The 22,051-nt window shown below is 46.4% G+C and overlaps 1 protein-coding gene across 1 annotated transcript in view; it reads right to left on the bottom strand.

The window, feature by feature from the left end:
- TMTC1 (transmembrane O-mannosyltransferase targeting cadherins 1) overlaps nucleotides 1-22,051 on the bottom strand; it is a 200,167-nt gene that overhangs the window by 90,127 nt on the left and 87,989 nt on the right. The window contains exon 8 of the mRNA XM_068141758.1: nucleotides 2,907-3,096. Within this exon, the coding sequence (XP_067997859.1) occupies nucleotides 2,907-3,096 (190 nt within the window). The remainder of the gene's footprint in view (nucleotides 1-2,906; nucleotides 3,097-22,051) is intronic.

Below are 22,051 nucleotides of genomic sequence, written 5' to 3'. Positions count from 1 at the left end.
TGGAGAGCTGCCTTCTCTGTTTCTGCAGTTTTCAGCATAAAACTGATGAACATCTAATAAAAGACAAGCTCCAAGCAAAGCACTGTTTCTTTTCCTTCTGAGATATAGTAACGTTCACAAAATGAAAGGGAACAAGAAAGCTTCGACATCCTTTATCAGCACCACACATACACGCCAGCAGGGTTACTACCCTAATCACACGTGGCAACAAATTAACCTTTTGTAAAATTCAGTGACAACAAAGGCAGAAATCCAATCCCTACATTCTCTAATACAGGCCACGTAATATATTCTGTGAGTCTCTAGTGAGCTTGTTTTGTGGATGTGTATGTAGAGGCACATACACATCGTGCCACTGAAAAACAGTTCAGTGTTCACTGCACAAATGTCTTCACTTCTGCCAAAATAATTTCCAGTGTTTCCATTCTCCAAGCCACAGAAAGGGCAAGTGTCAGTGCCAAGGGAGATGAACAAGAGGTTTTGTCCTCTCCTAACCATGCACACACTCAAACAGAAGGCACAGGAACTGCATGCTGCTTTGCTCTAAAACCATTCCTTAGGAAATTGCAAGCTATTGCTTCCTGCTTAGACTCTGCAATGACAAAGGAGAGGGAAATGGCTGCTAAGACAGTTTGTTGTCTGCTTCAAAAAGAAAGCAGAACATCTTGCACTTCATTAAGTGTGAAAAATCAACTGATGCATCTCATGCTGCCTACAAGGTGCAAAACATGAGAAACAGCCCATCTGGGGCTTGACTGAAAGAAGGTCCTTCTTGGGGGAAGCAAAGTCATACAAAAGGTAACCTCTGTTGTATTTGGAAAGACACTTTCTTAAAAGCCTTGTACTGTGCCTGCAGTTCACATGTCCCGAACTGCCCTCTCCTTGCTGTAGGAGGATATTCTTGACAGTGTCCAAAGCCACACAGGATAATATATTTCCAGGAAATGTGCCTCTTCCTATTGTTTGATTTCCTCAGTAGTTCACATTACTCAGCACAACACAGCCATCTTCATACCACTTAACAGCAGTGTCACAATTGTTACAGGAGTCATTAAAAACAAAACAGAAAATAGCTTCAGAAATTTAGAAGTGGAGCGTTTCAGCTACCTCTAGGTGTACCTAGGGCTGGGGCAAGCATGGCCAAGTTGACTCCCAGGAATCATTACCAGTTCTACATCCACAGTGGGTTTGCAGGGATGCTGCAAGCAGAGTCTGATTAGAACACTTTGTCAAAAACAGGTGATGGGTCTGGCTTTTCCTGAGTTAGATGCAAAAGTAGATCACTTCAGATTCAATTTATTCCACATTTGGAGTTAAAGGAAAAACACACAGGAATCTACAAGCATCCAGTAAGTACATTCCAGGAGAATGAAACTCCTTTTGCTAAATGCAACATTAACAGTGGCTAGGACCAAAGCAGTGAACTTATTCTCACAAAAAACTCAGAATTTGCAGTTTTGCATCAAACAGTGGAATGTGAAAATCCAGACTGAATCAAGAAAAAAAGCCCCAAACAAATCAAACCAAAAACCATACCAAAAGGAACAAAAAGATGGTGAAATCTAGACATTTAGTGCACAAGGTGTTTTGAAAGATTTGAGAAACAATCCAGTTACTCCAAGGAATCTTTCTGGATTAGAGTATCTCTAAAATTATTTCTAAATAACACAAAATTACTTTGGATAATCGTGAAAGATTTTTTTTTTCCCAGCAAATCAATAACATTAATCTTACAGGGGACCAAATTTGACAACAGGAGAAGAAATGAAAAGCACTTGAAACTTCAAAGAACACAGGATGTTTCCCGAGGGTTCGGTATTGGGTTAATGAGAATTTTTTCATTAACTGCACTGTGAGCGGGGTCAGAGCTAATACAAACTCTCCTAGCAGTGAGTAATGAAAGCAAGAGGAATACAAGATGATGCACAACCTGCTGGTAGAACAAGTGAATACCTAACAGGGTGCTTTCTCACCTTCACCATATAGAATCTGTCAATGTATAATCTGAATTAATGACTCTGCACTCTCAAAATGTTTGGTTCATTTTTTGTCTCTTATCAGGAAACACAGGGAAGAGTACCAGGGCAGACTGATGCATGGACATGACCTGCACATTTTGGCCTAACATAGGTATTAAAAACCTGTCACTCCGTTACTATGCTTTTTAGTGATAGGTATGTTTAAGGAAGAGAATCTTCTGTGCTACTCAAAAAACTATTGTCAACAGCTTTCCTAAAGAAGCTTCTGCAATACAAGTGAAGGAGAATCCCTCATGTGGATCCTAGAACCACACTTATCATCTACATAAAAATCTCTTCCACCTAAGTGCATTGCTGATCTCTGGACAAGTCTAGCCTCTTTTTTTTTCTGCAATTAGAGTGGCTCTGAAATGCTGAATTGTGAAGTACTGTATTAGTTATTCCTAATAGCCCTTTCCAGAACATTTCAGATTTCCAACATTCCGTTATTTTGCTGAAGGGAAATCTCATCACGAGATAGCCAATGCTTAGATATCAGATGCATAGCAAAGATATTAATATAACAACTGATTTAATTTTTAAATGGCTCTGCAGGTGACAGTTCCCAGTCCTGTTTGAAGAAAGTGACAAAGAGACTAATGACTATGGGAGAGGCAAACATGCTTAATAATTTCAGTGGGGTTTGGGTCATTGACAGTAATTGAATGCAGGACTCTAGGGCAAGTTTTTTGCCCTCAAATCAGACCCATTAGAGACTGAGACATTCAACTAGAGGGGTATTTTCGCCTACAAAGCTTGCCTGTATGTGTTATGTATGATATGGTGCTTTTGAGAGGAAACCTTGTGCTTGCTGACCATTTCCTCTGAAGTCTGAGAAACCAAAGACTTCAAACAAAATGTTGTATTCTGCATGTCTTCTACTGTTACCTTGAATGCAGCTATGCAGTGTAGGCTGAGCAATGTCATCACCAGCACCAGGGACACTGTGGCTAAGTTCCTCACATCCCAGATGGACTCGATCAAAGGGATGCTGCCAACCTGCCAGTCATAGCACAGAGTGATTGGTGCCAGCAGAAGCCACGCATTGAAGGCCAGAAGATAGGAATAAGTTAGAAACCTGCAAAAAGAAAACAGGTAACATAATCCATGGAGTGCCTGCCAACACAGTCCTTTGGCAATAACCACATGCTGCATGGGAAGGCAATAGCATGCCCCTCTGTCAATAAAGAGATGCTAACACAGGCAAGGGGCACTTCAACAGGTCATTTCAAGAAACAACACAACACCAGCAGTATTTGTGTGTTTTCTGTGCACCAGCCTTTGGAAGAACAACAGACCTTTGGCGTACTTTTGAACAGCACATTATGGAAACAACTTTCTACCAGCTTCAAATACAAAATACACCTCTCCTGTCTGTGTTTAACTGACAATTTAGGATTTCTTCTGTGTGTACAGTATCAAGCTATTAGGTGGGTTTTGAAATCTCCAGAGAAGGAGACTCCACAGCCTTCCCGGGCAGCCTGTTCCAGCGCTCGGTCACTCCCACTGTAAAGAAGTGTCTGCTCGTGTTGAGGTAGAACCTCCTGTGTTCTAGATTGTATTCATTGTTCCTTGTCCTATTACTGGGCATCACTGAAAAGAGCCTGGCCCCTTCCTCTTGACACTCATACTGCAGGTATTTATAGACATTGATCAGATCCCCTCTCAGTCTTCTCTCCTCCAGACAAAACAGCCCCAGGGCTCTCAGTCCTTCTTCATAGCAGAGGTGTTCAAGTCCTGCAATCATGTGTGGCCTGCCCTTAGTGATTCTGCTTTGGCAGAGATGTTGGATTCAGTCTCTGGAGGTCCCTTCCAATACATAACATTGTGTGTTTCTGTGACCTTACTGTCTTTTCTCTTTGTATCCCAGAGGAGTGACTCTTGGCTAATTACGTCACAGCTTACTAGGGCTGGGGATGGCTTACAAGAGATGCTTCACAGCAGTGATAGAAAAATAGAAAACCCTTCACATTATTATAATCTTCACTAATTGGTATTCTCAATAGAAAGAAGATTAAGGGGGGGATGGAAATGGGGAATACGCTACCCTCTGAGAAGCATGCAGGGCTTTCAGAAGGCTGAACCAGAACAGAATGTATACAACTGGGCTAAAGAAAATAAGGGGGGGGGGGGGGAAGAAAGAAAGAAAATCAAACCAACATCCCCTCTCTCCTACTCGCCCCAAAATACATCCCCCTCAAACCACATTTGCAAAGTTCAAATGCTCCTGCATGCAAGAGGCTAGAGATATGGCAGCAATCATGAAGTCAAACAAGCAAAGTAGTGACAGCCTTAGTACAGACAAACCCTTTCTTTGGTCACAAATGGAAAAATCCACATTGTACAGATCACCAGACAGAAAATAACAAGAAATACAACTCTATTCTGTACTGTATAGGATTTCTTCCACCTTAGCCTGCTTTGGCTGCTGTTATCACACCCAGTTGCCATGGAAGCTTAGCAGATTTATTAAAATGATAACATAGGATGCCCAAGAGATGACAAGACATGTAGAAAGAGGGTTGTTTCACTCACCACTTACAAGCATACCTCTCTGGGGGCAAAATGCAGCCCCTTACAACAGTATTTACAATGTCACATTATATATGTGGCAGAAGGGGTAAGACACTGAGGCTAAATGTGACTCCAGCCACATTTTAAAATGTTTCAGCAATTTGCTTCCATCTCCCCATTTTCTTTCCCATTCTCCATCCTCAGGCAGTAAATAAGGGGAAAAGTGAGAAAAAAATGCACCTTTGTACTTAACAGAGACAGTGATTAAAAGCCAGTTTCTATTTAAGAAAGCAACCCTCAAACCCAATCTAATTTTACTCAAAGTCTTACAAGTTTGATTGTTCACTATTTCCACAGAAACAAACACATCTCTTCTAGTCACTAAGCCAATCTTTTCTGTCCCACATTACAGAGAAACACAGTGAAACAAAACCAAGTGGACATTCACCATACCAAGGCACTCCTTTGTGGTGGGACATGTGGCGTTTGCTTACAACTACTTTACTTAAAATCCACGTGGAGATCCATTTCTAGATTCACTTTTGAAAGAAAAAACATGTCCATTTCATAGTATCATAGTATCATAGTATCAGTCAGGGTTGGAAGGGACCACAAGGATCATCTAGGCCCATGGCAGGGACACCCCGCACTAGATCAGGCTGGCCAGAGCCTCATCCAGCCTGGGCTTAAACACCCCCAGGGATGGCGCCCCAACCACCTCCCTGGACAACCCATTCCAGGGCTTCACCACTCTCATGGGGAAGAACTTCCTCCTCACATCTAGCCTGAATCTCCCCACCTCCAGCTTCATTCCATTCCCCCTAGTCCTATCACTACCTGAGATCCTGAGCAGTCCCTCCCCAGCCTTCCTGTAGGCCCCCTTCAGATACTGGGAGGCCACAATTAGGTCACCTCGGAGCCTTCTCTTCTGCAGACTGAACAGCCCCAACTCCTTCAGTCTGTCCTCATAGGAGAGGTGCTCCAGCCCTCTGATCATCCTTCTGGCCCTTCTATGGACACGTTCCAGCACCTCCAGATCCCTCTTGTAATAGGGGCTCCAGAACTGGACACAGTACTCCAGGTGGGATCTCACCAGGGCTGAGTAGAGGGGGAGAATCACCTCCCTTGCCCTGCTGGCCACACTTCTCCTGATGCAGCCCAGGATCTGATTGGCTTTGTGCGCTGCAAGTGCACATTGAGAGCTCATGTTGAGCCTTCTGTCCACCAGCACCCCCAAGTCTCTCTCCTCAGGGCCACTCTCCAGGCAGTCACTGCCCAGCCTGGATTTGTGCCTGGGATTGCCTCCACCCAGATGCAGGACCCTGCACTTGCTCTTATTGAACTTCATGAGGTTGGCTTGTGCCCACCTCTCCAGCCTGTCAAGGTCCCTCTGGATGGCCTCCCTTCCCTCCAGCATGTCTGCTGCACCACACAGCTTGGTGTCATCAGCAAACTTGCTGAGGGTGCACTCAATGCCACTGTCCATGGCACCCACAGAGATGTTGAACAAGCCTGGTCCCAGGACTGATCCCTGAGGGACTCCGCTTGTCCCTGGCCTCCACTGGGACATGGAGCCATTGACAGCCACTCTTTGGGTGCGGCCATCAAGCCAATTCCTTATCCATCTAGTGGTCCACCCATCAAACCCATGTGTCACCAGTTTGGAGACCAGGATGTGGTGTGGGACAGTGTCAAAGGCTTTGCTCAGGTCCAGGTACATCAATCTGGCATGGAGTACTGCTACAAAGAGACAGGATCTTCACAAGTGTTACATTTTGCACTTGATGCCTCAGGAAAGCCTAGTTTTTGGAGGGAGTGTGCTTTAATTCCCTGGCAGATGAACATTTTCAATAAGCATTGCACTATTCCGGGAAGTTTGCATACAAGCCACAACACACAGCAGAAACCCTCCCCTACTTAACTCAGACTTAGGCTTCCTACCTACTGCCAGGTAGAAATGAATTAGACAACATCTGAAATCTTTGCAACTGCAGCACTGCAGTTAAAAACAGACTAGCTGCTTTCTTGCATCTTCACTGACAAGGCAGGAACTGCCACATCCTGACGCAGTGCAGAGTACACAAATGCAGTCTGCTGCCGTAACAAATCACATCAGAGTAACACATCTACAGAGGATTGTGGGTAGCCAGGCAGTGTGCCTTAATGCATGCCTGCTGGAAGGTTAGGAGGAAATGCTGTTGCAGATGATAGGACATGCTCCAGGACAAGTCCTGTTCTGGAGAGGTTTGCAAACAATCCCTTCTTCTATGTGCTTGAGTCATTTTTTTCTTACTTAGGAGCCATGTGTACAAGTTGCTGCCAGAGGCAGGTCCCAGAGATGGACAGTCACTCTGCTGCATTACCACAGTAATTAGGGCCTTAAACATGTTCTGCCAACAGAGTAAACTATTATTTTAAAGCCTGTGACAGTCATTAGCATCTATGTGCGGTCAACTGGTTTGCCTCTCCAGACATCCTACTAGAGAACCCTTGCCCATGCCTCTTGTTGTCAAGCCTGAATACCCTCACTGAACAGGCACGTGACGTTAGCAGGCATGGGGATGAGATCCAGGAAGATGTTGCCTGATATTAGAAGGCCTTAGTAAGCCACACAAAGTCTTGAGCAAGCTCTGAGCAAGGAAAAATGAAAGTCTAGATATGCTTCTCCTAGAATGTGATGGGATGGCTGAACAAAATCAAGCACTACAAACTCTCCTTATTGGAGGTACTAGGAAGGGAAAAATCACAGGATGCCAATAATAGTCTGAGAATCCAGTGTTGCTTTTTACTCATGGCACTCAAATGTGTGTAATGCTCCTTGACATCATGCAGCTCTCCTATCACAAGCTGTTCACTAAGGAGAAAGTGGAATGCAGAAGAAACTTTGAAAGTACCCTCTCAAAGCTGACACTGCATGGAAATAATCTGCAAATTTTGGAAAGGCTTGAAGATTCACTGCATCATTGCAGGAGTGTCATGGGTGAGCTTAAGCTGCTGCTGATGTTCAACACCGTGCTGCAGTCACGCCAGCTTCAAAATGAAAATGCTGGCTGAAGCAAAGTGTCATGGGGCTGGAAGTTAACCTGAGAGGCTTCCTGTTCCAGTTGCTGCTTCTGGTTTCCAGGTTTGGCATGTTGGCCTTTTACACTGGGCTGACTGCAGGTCAGGGGGTGGGGGCAGGTCATTGGCTTCTGCCTCTTCTGCTTTTTGCTGCCTTTATCTGCAAACAGGCTGAGGCAATTGTGCATCTTATCATCTCAGTCACTCTCTTCATCTCAGCCCACAGGGGTTTTGGTGTTGCTTTTCCTCCTGTCTGTGTGGGCAGAGAGGGGGCTGTGTTATCCCAGGAGCTTATTAGATTTCAGGAGCCTACCTGCAAACAGCAACAAAAGCATTTGCTTTTAATTAGACCAGGTGAACCACAGTTTAAATTCTTCTCTGTATGGCTGTTCATGTGTGCTGGAATTCCAAGGGAGAAAAATCCCAGCCTGTAATATCTCCTGCTCTATCAGTTAATCCCACACATGACAGAGTATTACTGGTGAGGTGACTGAAAAAAGTTGCCTCTTAATTGGCAATCATTTTTATCCCAGGCTGAGTAACAGCATTTGCATTACAACAGAGTAATTTTTTTTTTGATTTGCAGATTGAACATGGAAATCCAACTTTCAGTGGCTATCAAGGGTTTCTTTACATTTCTCAGCATCTCTGGCTTGTTCAGAAACACACAGCTCCTCTTGCAGGCAGCAGGTGTTCCCATGGTAATACAGCTTGTTTAGTTTTAAATCTTTTATTTTCACTGCACTGCTATGTGCTTTGCTTGAGATAAGTAGAGGAGGATTCATATCTAGACCATGCAGAAAACAAGTATCTCATCCTAATGCTTCTGCAGCAAAAGTGAAAGTGGAGGGTACTACCTAAGTAGACAACAGAGTAACACGTAAGGGACTGGCCTTTACTTTTTGCTGTAATAGAGACTAATAAGATTGGAACAGCCCTAGCCTCAGCTCTGCCAAACCTGGGCAATCAGAACCCTTGAGGACTGAGAGATGTGCTAAAACCCCACAAGATTTATAAAAGTTTATGAGGAGTTTCATTAGCTCTCTGATTTGGGAACATTTATAGCAGTTTTCCCCAGTTGCCTGGAGCTCAGATAATAGATTTCTTTCTAAAACTGAGTGATCACAAGACTCAGAACATGCTCCACCAATGCTGTAGGGAGCAGTGACCCTCTTCTTTCTAGGTGCATACAGTGGTGCAACCACCCACCCACCCAGTTCTGGGATAATTCACCCCACTCTTGACAAACAACTTTATCCCCAAAGACACAGTGAGGTATACAACTGCAATGGAAGGATTTTCCTGCAGTAGGAATTTTAGCAAGGCAAAGGCAAAATATCCTTCTGGTTGGGGAAAAAATAGTCTTACTGGTAAGAGAGGCAGTAACACTGCACTTAACTGGCATGTGAGGAAAAGATAGGGGTGTACAGAGAAGAGGGGAGGAATCTGAAGCAAGCAGGAAGATAGATGCCACATCAGAAATCACAGATCTTGCTAATGAAGAAGCAATGAGAAGGTGACCCTCACACTATAAAGGACTCAGAGAGGTTTTGGTTCACTGTAAGGGTGAGAAGAACTCCTTATTAGGGAAAACTTAGTGGATAAAGAACTGGCTTGATGGCTGCACCCCTAGGGTCCATGGGTCCATGGCCAAGTGGAGGCCAGGGACAAGTGGAGTCCCTCAGGGATCAGACCTAGCACCAGTCTGGTTTAACATCTTTGTTGGTGACATTGACAGTGGCACTGAGGCTCCCTCAGCACCCTCAGACAGCTGGAGGGAAAGGATCCATCCTGAGGGACCTGGACAGGCTGCAGAGCTGGGCCCAAGCCAGCCTCATGAGGTTCAACAAGACCAAATGCAAGGTCCTGCATCTAGGTTGGGGCAATCCCAAACACTGATAAAGGCTGGGCAGGGACTGGCTTGAGAGCAGCCCTAGAGAAAAGGCCTTGGGGGTGCTGGTGGATGAGAAGCAGTGAGCCTGGGCTGCATCAAGAGAATCGTGTCCAGCAGGGCAAGGGAGGTGATTCTCTCCTTCTACTCCACTCTAGTGTGTCCAGTTCTAGAGCCTCTGTTCCAGGAAGGATCTGGAGGTGCTGAAAGGTGTCCAGAGCAGGGCCATGAGGATGAGCAGAGAGCTGGAGCTGCTCTGCTATGGAGACAGACTGAGAGAGTTGGGGCTGTTCAGTCTGGAGAGGAGAAGGCTCCAAGAAGAATCTGAAGGGGCCTACAAGAAAGCTGGGGAGGGACTTTCTAGGGTGTCAGGGAGTGATAGGGCTGGGGAGAATTGAGAAAAAAATAAAAATGGGTGGATTCAGATTGGATATTAGGAAAAAATTTCTCAGCATGAGGGTGGTGAGACACTGTGCTGAAGAGACAAGCCCCAAAGCATCCCCTAACCCAGACAATGGGCTAAGCACCTCTGAATTTGCAAACCTGGACATTTCCTGGGGTCCGGATGGTCCAGATAAACGTGTTTCATGAGATGCATGTGTAACTGACCTTGTAACACACCTATGGACTGAGTATGCCTCTGGCCATGTTTGGACTGGCTTTGGCTTAAGGCATTGTGTTACCAATAGACATCAATTGTCTGTGGACAGTATTCAAACAGCCAAGACGGTAAATAAACAATTTGGGACCTTCTTACCCAGAAAGCCACAAGAACTGACATGCTGCTGAAGTCACAGCTGAAAAGCTTGTCTTAGCAGGCAAGCTACACCTTGGCTGAACCAAGATCTGTGAGGGCTTCTCCCAGTGCCCAGAAGCTGCTGCAGCGAGAGCACTGGAGGAACCCCAAGGCGCAGCCGGCCGGCCCGGCACATCAGCTGTCCTGCCAGCCACGTGCCCGGGACGGATCCCTAGCGAGAGCTACTGCAGCCTGACTTGAAAGGACCTGAGGAGCTGCCCAGAGAAGCCCCGGCAGCAACAACCTTCCTTGTAGCATGCCCTGTGACACGTCCCCCTGAAAACCTGCTGCTGTGAGTGGCTAATCTGCTGTAAAGTATAAAGTTCCCTCTGGTGGGAAACCGCAGATCACAGCACCTCTCTTTCCAATCTGCATCACTGTATTGGAAACTCTTAGATTTTTGCCTACATTGTTTAAACTGTCTTTATATTGCTTGTATATGGAGTATGCTACCCACAACCAAGTATCACTACCTGTAAATACACTTTGTTACAGCAGTGTCTGAAGATACCATAGCCTGAAATATCAAATACAAAATATATTTTACAACAGACAGTGGCACAGGTTGCCCAGGGAGGTGGTAGAAGCCCTATCCCTGGAAGTTTTTAAGGCCAGGCTAGAAGGAGCTCTGGACAACCTGAGGTGTCCCTGCCCATGGCTGGGGGTTGAAACTGGATGATCTTTGAGGTCCTTCCAACCCTGACAATTCTGTGATTCTGTGAAAAGAGCTTCTCACTTGGACAGCTGAAATGATGTCACCTCAAGACTCTCTTTGTCCTCTACAGAGCCCTAAAACCAAGTGTGTTTGATGAGCTGCTTCACAATAATGTCCTCCTAGAACACATGTGGCTGCAGTTATAACCAGGTGGTGATATTTAAGCATATTGTCATTAAATTGTATATATTTGCACTTCTCCCCCAGGAACTGCCAGTCCAGTCATACCTTCCCACATGAGTTTATTTTCCACTCTGCATATTGCCAGCCTAAACATTTTCTTTTCAGAGCCTCAGAAGAAAAATCACCTACTGTCTATCCAGCACATTCTGCAGTGATTGTGGAGTAAGACTACACAAACACATAACAGAGACAGAACTCCAATCTGACATCCAAATGCAAGTATCAGCTAGACAAGACACCACTCACAACTGGGAAAAGTGCTGGTGCATTGCCTTTCATCAAAACCTTTGCAGCTGTGATGGTTTCAGGCTGTGCCTTTAAGAAAGATAGCTGCAAGTTCTCTAGCTGAATAGTTTAGTGCAAAAAGGAAAACAAGAGAGAGAATTCTAAACAAATTTCATTGGTCAGATGAGTGGGATGTAGTTTTATGACCTTACATTCTGCTCTCGTTCCATTCTTTTCTGTCTTTCTGCTGGCATGCTGGCTGCTTCAATGTAGGACTCTTTTATCAGCAAACTAGAGATAAGCATTACTACTTTTCTAAGGACGCTTTTGAACTAACTGAAACTCCCCTAACATCTCTTCTCTTTTCTTCTAATTAACCAGAGGATAAAGGGGGGAGAGGCTGGGGGGACACAGGGCAGTGTCCTCCTGCCCAAGAAGGATTTCTGTGATGTTTTCTTTTTGTAAATACCTGTATAATAGTGTAAATACTGCATACTCTGTACATATTCATTGCATTCCACTACTGCTTGTAAAATACAGCTTCATTTGCTTCCCAGACTGTGCTCAGCCGAGCTTTTGTTGATGTGCGTGGGTTAAACCATCACAGCAGCTAGGGGAGAAGAGCTGCCAGTCACAAGATAGGAGTAGGTAAGGCAATGGCATGGATAAGCAGGCAGCTGCAGCATGATGAATAGCAAGGTAACTACTCTGCAAGGTGGCTTTGTGTGGATCAGGGGCACAGGGGCAAGAGTAGACTATGTTGTCCCCTACAGCTTCGCCGCCTGAACAGCTTTGACCTTGTGAACAGCTCTCTGTCTTATTTCAGCTCTGTGGCTAAGGATCTGAAAAATACCAAATTGTGGAAGAGTAAAGACTTTCAGAAAGCCTGTGAAGTTCCAGTGAAACCCAAGCCTGATGTCAGATTCTCAGTGCTGGAAAATTTAGGATTGGTCTCATATTGTTTCCCCTCTGCAAACCCTCATGTACTGTGAGTGAGAGCATGCCTTGTGGTCAAATGTGATGATCAGGTCACCACCAACACCAGCATGCTCCAGAAGTCATGCAGCCAAACTACCCTAGCCACCTTCAGAAGTGGCTCACTGAGGCCACAGGGGATGGAGGGTACTCCTGAGAGTTGCCAAGATACTGGTGGCCAATCTTCAGGAAATTAAAATCAGAGCTCACAAGACCACTGTGATAACATTTCTAGAAACAGCCCACTGCACCCCACTACCCTTACCGCTGTATCCCAGTGCCATTACCATTGTACCCCAGTACTTTTATCACTGCACCCAGTAAGGTAGGAGCCAAAGGGATTTCCTGGGCATACTGCTTTGCCTCAGAGACTGGCTGTGGTCTAGCTCTCCGACATGGAATTATTTTGAAAACCAAAATGCACTCCCATTAGGAGTCAATGGCCTCGGCTTTGGCTGCATCCCTCCACACCACATGCAGGACTTTGGCAAGGAAGGCTTTTTGTAGAACCGTTTGAGGCAGTGCCTTTAAGAAAAGAGACAGTGCTGGGGGGACACTATGGCTGAATGTTTTGGAATATTAATGAAAACAATCAGATATTCTAAACTAATTTCACTGGTGGATTGGTAGAATGCAGTTTTAAGTTTAGGTACAGTTGGAACTTTCCTCAGTTCACTCCTTTCCTTCTCCCTTTCCAGCTCGTCTGCTTCTGGGCTCCCTGCCAGAGTGACCCTGAACAGATAAGGCCTACTAACACTCTGCTTTAATTAATAACTGCTCTTTTTCTCTCTTTCTAACCCTCTTCGGGGAAAAAGGGGAGAGAAGTGGGTACAAGGGGGATAAACCTCGTCCGGAGGAGGGAATTTCGTTCCTGTATTATTGGTTTTTTTTCACTTTGCTGTATATTGCTGTGTATATGTTGTAAATACTGTAAATGGTGTACATGTCCTGCATTCTCCAAATTGCTTGTAAAATATAGCATTTTTTCCTTTTGCTTCTCCAGCTGGCTAGCTGCGGTTTTTCTTCCTCTTTGTGGGGGAGAGAAGGCTAGGCCCTTCTCTCCAAACCACCATATTTCTTTTTGGCTTCCCAACATGCGGCAGCTAATTAGTTTGATTTATTGCTTGCTCGAGCCAGACTAGCAAACATGAGGGTGTTTTGGATTTTGGAGCGTCTGTTCTTCTCAATTTTTGGGGTTCTGATCCACAGATATTGTTTGGGTTTGATTCTGGATTACCTAGGTAAATATTTGATGCACAAAGTTTATTTGTGGTTTGTGTGCACGATCCGGCTTTCATATGATTGCTGTCTGGGGTTCTTTTGGCTTACCAGATACAGGAATGTGACCTCTAGCACTCTCCCGATTGAGATAAGGCAGTTTAAGATTCCAGTAGGTGAAAGAGTAGTTTTAAGTGATGGCTGGGATCCAAAGGTGATTTATTTGATGTGTGTAATCCTGCGGCTGGTGATAACTAATGTGTATTTGCTATATTCTTGGCGTCGGGAGAAAAAGGTGTCTAAAGCCTGTTTCATTATTAAGCGTAGATCAAAGAGGAGGAGGCGTACCTCTGGGTCAGCCCCAGAAACGTCCAGTGATGAGGAGAATGGAGAATCTGTGTCAGTTAAAGATAAAGATAAAAAGTCTATTGGAAAAGCTGCTTTGAATGGTTCTGTTGCTGATTCTGGCAAACAGCCAGGAGTGGAGGCAGGTCCCAACATGGCAGCTTCCCTGGCTTCTTTGGCAGCCGCCATTAACGAGGAAAAGTCATTTCCACCTCCTTCCACGGCAGGACCGGAAGCCCGTTCCACAACAGCTGACCTGTCTCAAAACCTGTCAGCTTCTGTCAAGGTGGCTGTAAATTCAAACACAGCTCCAATTAAGCAAGTAGCAGTTTTAAAGACTAGAAGTGGAAAGGCCAAAGCTCATCCAGGAGCTAATGGGGAAGAAAAGCAGGAGACTGATCCTGGTGAGGGACCTTCTACTAGAAAAGATCCTGCTGAGGAGGAAGAGAAGATTTGTTTTAAAGATATAGCTGAATTATTGAGATCAACACCAGATAGAGATGCAGCTAGGACAGCAGCTAAGGGTGGTTCTCAGCTTAGAGAGATCCTTAGGAGAGTGACAGCAGGATTATGGGGACAACATGTTCAGGAAGATGTGATAGATGGAGAAGAAGATGACCTTCAGGGATGTTCTTCATCTCGTGAAGAGGTTCGCAACGTCCGTAAAGATTACATCAGAGCAGATAAGGAGCCAATTCTAACTTGGCTTAGTAGATGTTATGATACAGGTACTCCAGCTCTAATAGTTGGAGACAAGTCAGCAGCTCAGCTAGGAAGTCTCTCGAAGGATAATGGAATAGATAGACATCTAGCCAAGGCTCTCGGTAAGGTTAATCTGTGGGTACGCCTTTTATTTGCAGTTGCCCTGACATACCCTTCCCGAGATGATCTTCCATGGAATCCTAAACCCTGGACTACCATAGATGAGGGAATTAAGCCCCTGAGAGAATTTGCTGTTAGAGAGATACTCTATGGCGAACATGAAACTCTGAATCCTGATGACATTCCTGTAGGAACTGGTCTTGCTAAAAACCTCATCAAACTTGCTCCTTCTAATTATGCAAATATTCTGGCAAGCAGAATTGTGTCAAGAAATTATGGTGGAGCTCCTCCTATGTTTGGCCAATTCACTGATCAAATGAGACAATTGGAGGATAGCATGACATGTGTTTCTTTGGTTTCAGCCATTGAAACTCTGTCTGGAAAAATTGAGAATTGCATGAAAGAGCTGAAAGATTCCATATCCCAATTGGCACAAAGAGATAATTACAATTCTTCCTCCAGGTGGATACAAGTTTCATCTGTGAGGAATAGACGTCCTCCAAGGAGGCCATCCCAAAACAGATCAAATCAAAACAGACCACCAAGGCAGTCACGTAGGACATTTGGACAACCCTGCGTGATCAGTTTGGTGAGAACATGAACAGGTGGGATGGCCAACCAACTTCTAATCTTTTCAGGAGACTGAGGGAACTGCAAAGTGGCAGAACCCGAGGTAGCAATACCAGAAGGGTAGCTGTTACTTCCACAGTTCCCCAGAACAACTCTAGTAGCTCCAACAGTGACTCCAGCTATAACACTGCACACTGTGCTCACTGCACATGTGGGCATGTTCCCCATAACTAGGGGTGCCCTGCCTCCTTCCAGGGGGAGGAGAGGGATAACAGAGATAACAGAATCTATTGGGATGTGTACATCCAGTGGCCTGGCACTTCACAATTTCAGAAGTACAGGGCCTTGGTTGACACAGGAGCTCAGTGCACCATAATGCCATCAAATTATCAGGGATCACAGTCTATGACTATTTTGGGAGTCACTGGTGGATCTCAAGAGTTAAGTAAGGTGGAGGTTAATAGAAGTTTAACTGGTAAACAATGGAGGAAGCATACAGTTGTGACCGGACCTGACGCACCTTGTATTTTGGGAATTGATTTTCTGAGAGAAGGGCGTTTCAAAGACCCTAGAGGTTACAAATGGGCTTTTGGAGTAGCTTCTGTAGAAACTGATGGACAAAAACTGAAGCTGTCTCTTAGACCTGAGCTTTCTGATGAATCTGCAGTTGTGGGACAACACAAGATACAGGACATTAAACTGCCAGCTGCTTCTCAGACTGTGCATCACAGACAATACAGAACCAACCGTGACTCTTTGTTGCCCATTCAGAATCTGATTCGTCAGTTGGAGAGTCAGAAAGTCATCAGCAAAACTCATTCACCTTTCAACAGTCCAGTGTGGCCTGTGCGGAAGCAGAATGGAGACTGGCGTCTGACGGTCGACTACTGAGCCCTGAATGAAGTAACACCACCTATGAGTGCAGCAGTACCAGACATGATGGAGCTACAGTATGAGCTGGAATCCAAAGAGGCCAAATGGTATGCTACCATAGACATTGCTAATGCATTTTTCTCTATTCCCATAGCAGAGGAATGCAGGCCTCAGTTTGCTTTCACCTGGAGAGGAATCCAGTACACTTTCAACAGGCTGCCAATGGACTGGATCCACAGCTCAAGCATCTGTCATGCAGTGATCCACGATGCTCTGGAGAAAGGCGGTGCTCCAGAACACATCCAGTTCATCGATGATATCATCGTCTGGGGTAAAACTGCTGAGGAAGTCTTTGAGAAAGGTAACAAAATCATTGACATTCTTCTGAATGCAGGTTTTGCCATCAAGCGAGACGAGGTGAAAGGACCTACCACAGAGATTCGGTTTCTGGGAGTGTGGTGGCAGGATGGACGCCGACACATTCCAGTGGATGTGGTAAATAGAGTCTCTACCATGGCAAGTCCCACAAACAAGCAAGAGACCCTACGTTTCTTGGGGATAGTGGGATTTTGGAGACTGCACATTCCTGGATACAGTCAGATTGTGAAACCTCTGTATGATGTGACTCGAAAGAGAAACCATTTCCACTGGGGACCTGAACAACAAGCAGCCTTTGACCAGATAAAGCAAGAGGTAGTTCAAGCAATGGGTCTGGGACCTGTTCGAGATGGTCCAGACATTAAGAACAGTTTGTACACGGCTACAAGTAACAATGGTCCAACCTGGTGCTTGTGGCAAAAAGCTCCAGGTGAGACACGTGGACGACCTCTTGGTTTCTGGAGTCGAGGTTACAGAGGTTCAGAGGCTAATTATACTCCAACAGAGAAAGAAATTTTAGCTGCCTATGAAGGAGTAAAAGCAGCTTCTGAAGTAATTGGAACTGAATCACAACTTCTCTTAGCTCCCAGATTACCAGTTTTGAATTGGATGTTCAAGGCAAAGGCTCCACACCACATCATGCCACAGACTCAACATGGTCTAAGTGGATGGCTCTGATAACACAGAGAGCTCGAATGGGAAATCTTGAAAGACCTGGTCTAGTGGAGGTGATCTCAAGTTGTCCTGAAGGTACCAACTGTGCTAAACTTCCAGAGGAGAAAGTAACTCGTGCTGAGGAAGCTCCTCCTTACAATGACCTCTCTGATGATGAAAAGAAATATGCTTTGTTCACAGACGGTTCCTGTCGTCTTGTTGGAAACAAGCGAAGGTGGAAGTCTGCAGTGTGGAGTCCAACACGCCGAGTTGTAGAGGCGAAAGATGGAGAAGGAGAATCCAGTCAGTTCGCAGAGGTAAAAGCTGTCCAGCTAGCTCTCGACGTGGCTGAACGTGAGAGACGGCCAAAGCTTCATCTCTACACCGACTCATGGATGGTAGCCAATGCTCTGTGGGGTTGGCTAAAGAACTGGAAGAAGAATGGTTGGGAGAGGAAAGGAAAACCCATTTGGGCAGCTGACCTGAGGCAGGACATTGCTGATCGAATCGAGAGAATTCCAGTGAAAGTGAGACACATCGATGCTCACATTCCTAAGAGCAAAGCTACTGAGGAACAGCAACACAACCATCAGGCAGATCTAGCTGCAAGAGTTTCTCAAGTAGACATGGACTCTAATCTTGATCTTGACTGGAAACACCGAGGTGAGATATTCTTAGCTCGGTGGGCTCATGATTCGTCAGGACATCAAGGCAGAGATGCAACATACCAATCGGCTCGTGACAGATCCATAGGCATTTCCATGGATGCTATCACACAAGTCATCCATGACTGTGACATTTGTGCTGCTATTAAGCAGGCAAAGCAAATTAAGCCCTTGTGGTATGTCCAGATGGTCCAAGTACAAGTATGGTGAAGCTTGGCAGATTGACTACATCACTCACATTTTTTCCTTTTGCTTCTGGAGCTGGCTAGCTGTGGTTTTTCTTCCTCTTTGTGGGGGAGAGAAGGCTAGGCCCTTCTCTCCAAACCACCACACAGCACTTGCAGCAAGTGCCATGACCCATTAAAAATGCATACTAGGCCAAGTTCCAGAGCAGCTCTAGATATGTTGGTTTGTTCAATAAATCAAGACAGCTAAGAGAGACACTGAAATCTTTCATGTGGCTCTGTGATAGATTTCAGAGGAGGTTCCCAGAGGAACCTGCTACTGTAGGATAGTCTTTGCTTTGTAGCATCATCTTCCTTATGAGTATCCCCACAATTCCCATCCTTCCTGGAATATAAAATACATTTTTACACTTAATGTGTGGACTGTTGGGCCCTAGGCAGGCATGACAGTACTTCTTACTGATGCTGTTGCCCTCCCTTTAGTCTTGAAGCGAGCTCTGAATGCTGGGGGCTTGCAGAAATTTACCTGTAGGGCGGATGTTAAGCACCTTTGGGCTCACAAAAGAAAGCACTAATAAAACAGGCAGAACTTCTCCACTCCAGAAGCATGTGCAAGCCTGGCTAATTAAGAACTGATATGTTGCCACAGAAGTCTATTTTAATGCCAGTTCCTAGCCACAGGTCTTCTCATATCACCCTTGCCAAGCAAAACACTTGAAGGATATGCACATGTGGCTTTCTTTTGTGGGTTTAGCAACAGAGGCTGTTGCAGCTTCTCCCCAGCCTTTGATGTTTCAGTGTGGACAGCGGTATGGAGCAAGGAGGAAGCAATAGCTGCTGCTCTGTCCTTCTCAAGCTTCAGAGTGGTGGTGCCAGCCACAGCAGGAGGACAAGCAGGAGGCTCAAAAAATAGAACCATAGAATCATAGTATCATTCAGGTTTGGAAGGGACCACAAGGATCAGCTAGTTCCAACCCCCCTGCCATGGGCAGGGACACCCCACACTAGACCAGGCTGCCCAGAGCCTCATCCAGCCTGGGCTTAAACACCCCCAGGGACGGCACCCCAGGCACCTCCCTGGACAACCCATTCCAGGGCTTCACCACTCTCATGGGGAAGAACTTCCTCCTCACCTCCAGCCTGAATCTCCCTACCTCCAGCTTCATTCCATTCCCCCTAGTCCTATCATTACCTGAGATCCTGAGCAGTCCCTCCCCAGCCTTCTTGTAGCCCTCCTCAGATACTGGAAGGCCACAATGAGGTCACCTGGGAGCCTTCTCTTCTCCAGACTGAACAGCCCCAACTCCTTCAGTCTGTCCTCATAGGAGAGGTGCTCCAGCCCTCTGATCATCCTTGTGGCCCTTCTCTGGACATGCTCCAGCACCTCCACATCCCTCTTGTAATAGGGGCTGCAGAACTGGAGGCAGTACTCCAGGTGGGGTCTCCCCAGAGCTGAGCAGAGGGGGAGAATCACCTCCCTTGCCCTGCTGGCCACACTTCTCTTGATGCAGCCCAGGATCTGATTGGCTTTCTGGGCTGCAAGTGCGCACTGAGAGCTCATGTTGAGCTTTTTGTCCACCAGCAATCCAAGGTAAGTGATTTAAAAGCACATGAACACAAGAAGTCTGCAGCACAAACTACAAAATAGCTACTAACCAGCTCTTTGGGTCTCTGGCCTGAGATGTGGCAAATGCGTATTCTGGCTTTACGTCAGGCAGCTTTGTTTTCCCAGTTTCAAAAGCCACATCATGGAGCTGTACAGTTAGAGAAATGCAGGCATGAAATGGGAGAGAAATGAGAACAATGCAAAATGTCACCTTAAAAGTGTGCCTGCTTTCCTGTATCATTCTCAAGCTGTGCTGGGAGATGGCACCCAGCTCACTCACATTGAAAGGGAAGGTGAATAAGGAGGTGGGTGTAAAGGAAATTTCTTCTGGGTTCCTGATCCAGGCCTTAAGGATCATCTATTCAAAGAAATCCTTCATCTTCTATGGAGGGGGAAGTCTTTGGAATGAATTACAGGATCACACAGGCTCACAGGATGTCAGGGGTTGGAAGAGACCTCTGGAGATCTTCCAGTCCAACCCCTCTGCCAGAGCAGTACAATAGAGTCCAGCACAGGCCATATAGGAACACATCCAGACAGGGCTGGGAAGTCTCCAGAGAAGGACACTCCACAACCTCTCTGGGCAGCCTGCTCCAGGGCTCTGTGACCCTCCCAGTGAAGAAGTTCCTCCTCATGTTGAGGTGGAACCTCCTGTGCTGCAGTTTATATCCATTGTTGCTTGTTCTATCACAGGGCACAAGTGGGCAGAGCCTGTCCCCTCTCTCTTGATCCCCAGCCCTCAGATATTTAAACAATTATTAGATCCCCTCTCAGACTTCTGTTCTCCAGGCTAACATACCAGTGATCCCAATTAGCCACTAGCCCTGTGATTAACGTATCACAGTATCACAGTATCCCTAAGGTTGGAAGAGACCTCAAAGATCATCAAGTCCAACCTGGCACCACAGACCTCATGACTAGACCATGGCACCAAGTGCCACATCCAATCCCCTCTTGAACACCTCCAGGGATGGGGACTCCACCACCTCCCTGGGCAGCACATTCCAATGACCAATGACTCTCTTGGTGAAGAACTTTCTCCTCACCTCCAGCCTAAACTTCCCCTGTCACAGCTTGAGACTGTGTCCTCTTGTTCTGGTGCTGGTTGCTAGAGAGAAGAGACCAACCCCTTCCTGGCTACAACCTCCCCTCAGGTAGTTGCAGAGAGCAATGAGGTCACCCCTGAGCCTCCTCTTCTCCAGGCTAAACAATCCCAGCTCCCTCAGCCTCTCCTCATAGGGCTTGTGTTCCAAACCCCTCACCAACTTTCTACCCCTTCTCTGGACACGTTCAAGTGTCTCAATGTCCTTGTTAAACTGAGGGGCCCAGAACTGGACACAGGACTCAAGGTGTGACCTAACCAAAGCAGAGTACAGGGGCACAATGACTTCCCTGCTCCTGCTGGCCACACTGTTCCTGATGCAGGCCAGGATGCCATTGTCCTTCTTGGCCACCTGGGCACACTGCTGGCTCATGTTTAGGCAGCTGTCAATCAGCACCCCCAGGTCCCTCTCTGTTTGGCAGCTCTCCAGCCACTCTGATCCCAGCCTGTAGCTCTGCATGGGGTTGCTGTGGACAAAGTGCAGCCCCTGGCACTTGGACCTGTTGAATGCCATCCTGTTGGACTCTGCCCATCTGTCCAGTCGGTCGAGGTCCCTCTGCAGAGCCCTTCTGCCCTCTAACTGACTAACATCTGCTCCTAACTTGGTGTCACCTGCAAATTTGCTGATGACTGACTCATTCCTCTCATCCAGATCATCAATGAAGATATTAAAGAGGATGGGGCCCAGCACTGATCCCTGGGGGACGCCACTGGTGCCTGGCTGCCAGCTGGCTGTGGCACCATTCACCACCACTCTTTGGGCTCAGCCTCCAGCCAGTTCGTAACCCAGCTCAGAGCTGCTGTCCAAGCCACGAGCTGACAGCTTGGCCAGGAGTTTGCTGTGGGGGATGGTGTCAAAGGCCTTGCTGAAGTCCAGGTAGACCACATCCACAGGCCTCCCCACATCCACCAGGCAGTCACCTGATCATAGAAGGAGATGAGGTTGGAAAGGCAGGACCTGCCCTTCCTAAATCCATGCTGGCTGGACCTGAGCCCTTGGCCATCCTTCAGGTGCGCAGTTATTGCCGCCAGGATAATCTGCTCCATCACTTTCCCTGGCACTGAGGTCAGGCTGCCAGGCCTGGAGTTTCCAGGTGCCTCCATCCGACCCTTCCTGTGGATGGGGACCACATTGGCCAGTTTCAGTCACCTGGGACCTCTCCAGTGAGCCAGGACTAGAGGAAAATGATGGAGAGTGGCTTGGCAGCTCATCTGCCAGCTCTCTCAGCACCCTAGGATGGATCCCATCCGGCCCC

The sequence above is a fragment of the Melanerpes formicivorus genome, unplaced genomic scaffold (assembly GCF_026170545.1).
Source record: "Melanerpes formicivorus ecotype bairdi unplaced genomic scaffold, bMelFor1.0.p_v2 SCAF_8, whole genome shotgun sequence".
NCBI lineage: Eukaryota > Metazoa > Chordata > Aves > Piciformes > Picidae > Melanerpes > Melanerpes formicivorus.
The sequence above is the reverse complement of the archived record's forward strand: the minus strand, read 5'-3'. Positions and strand labels throughout refer to the sequence as shown.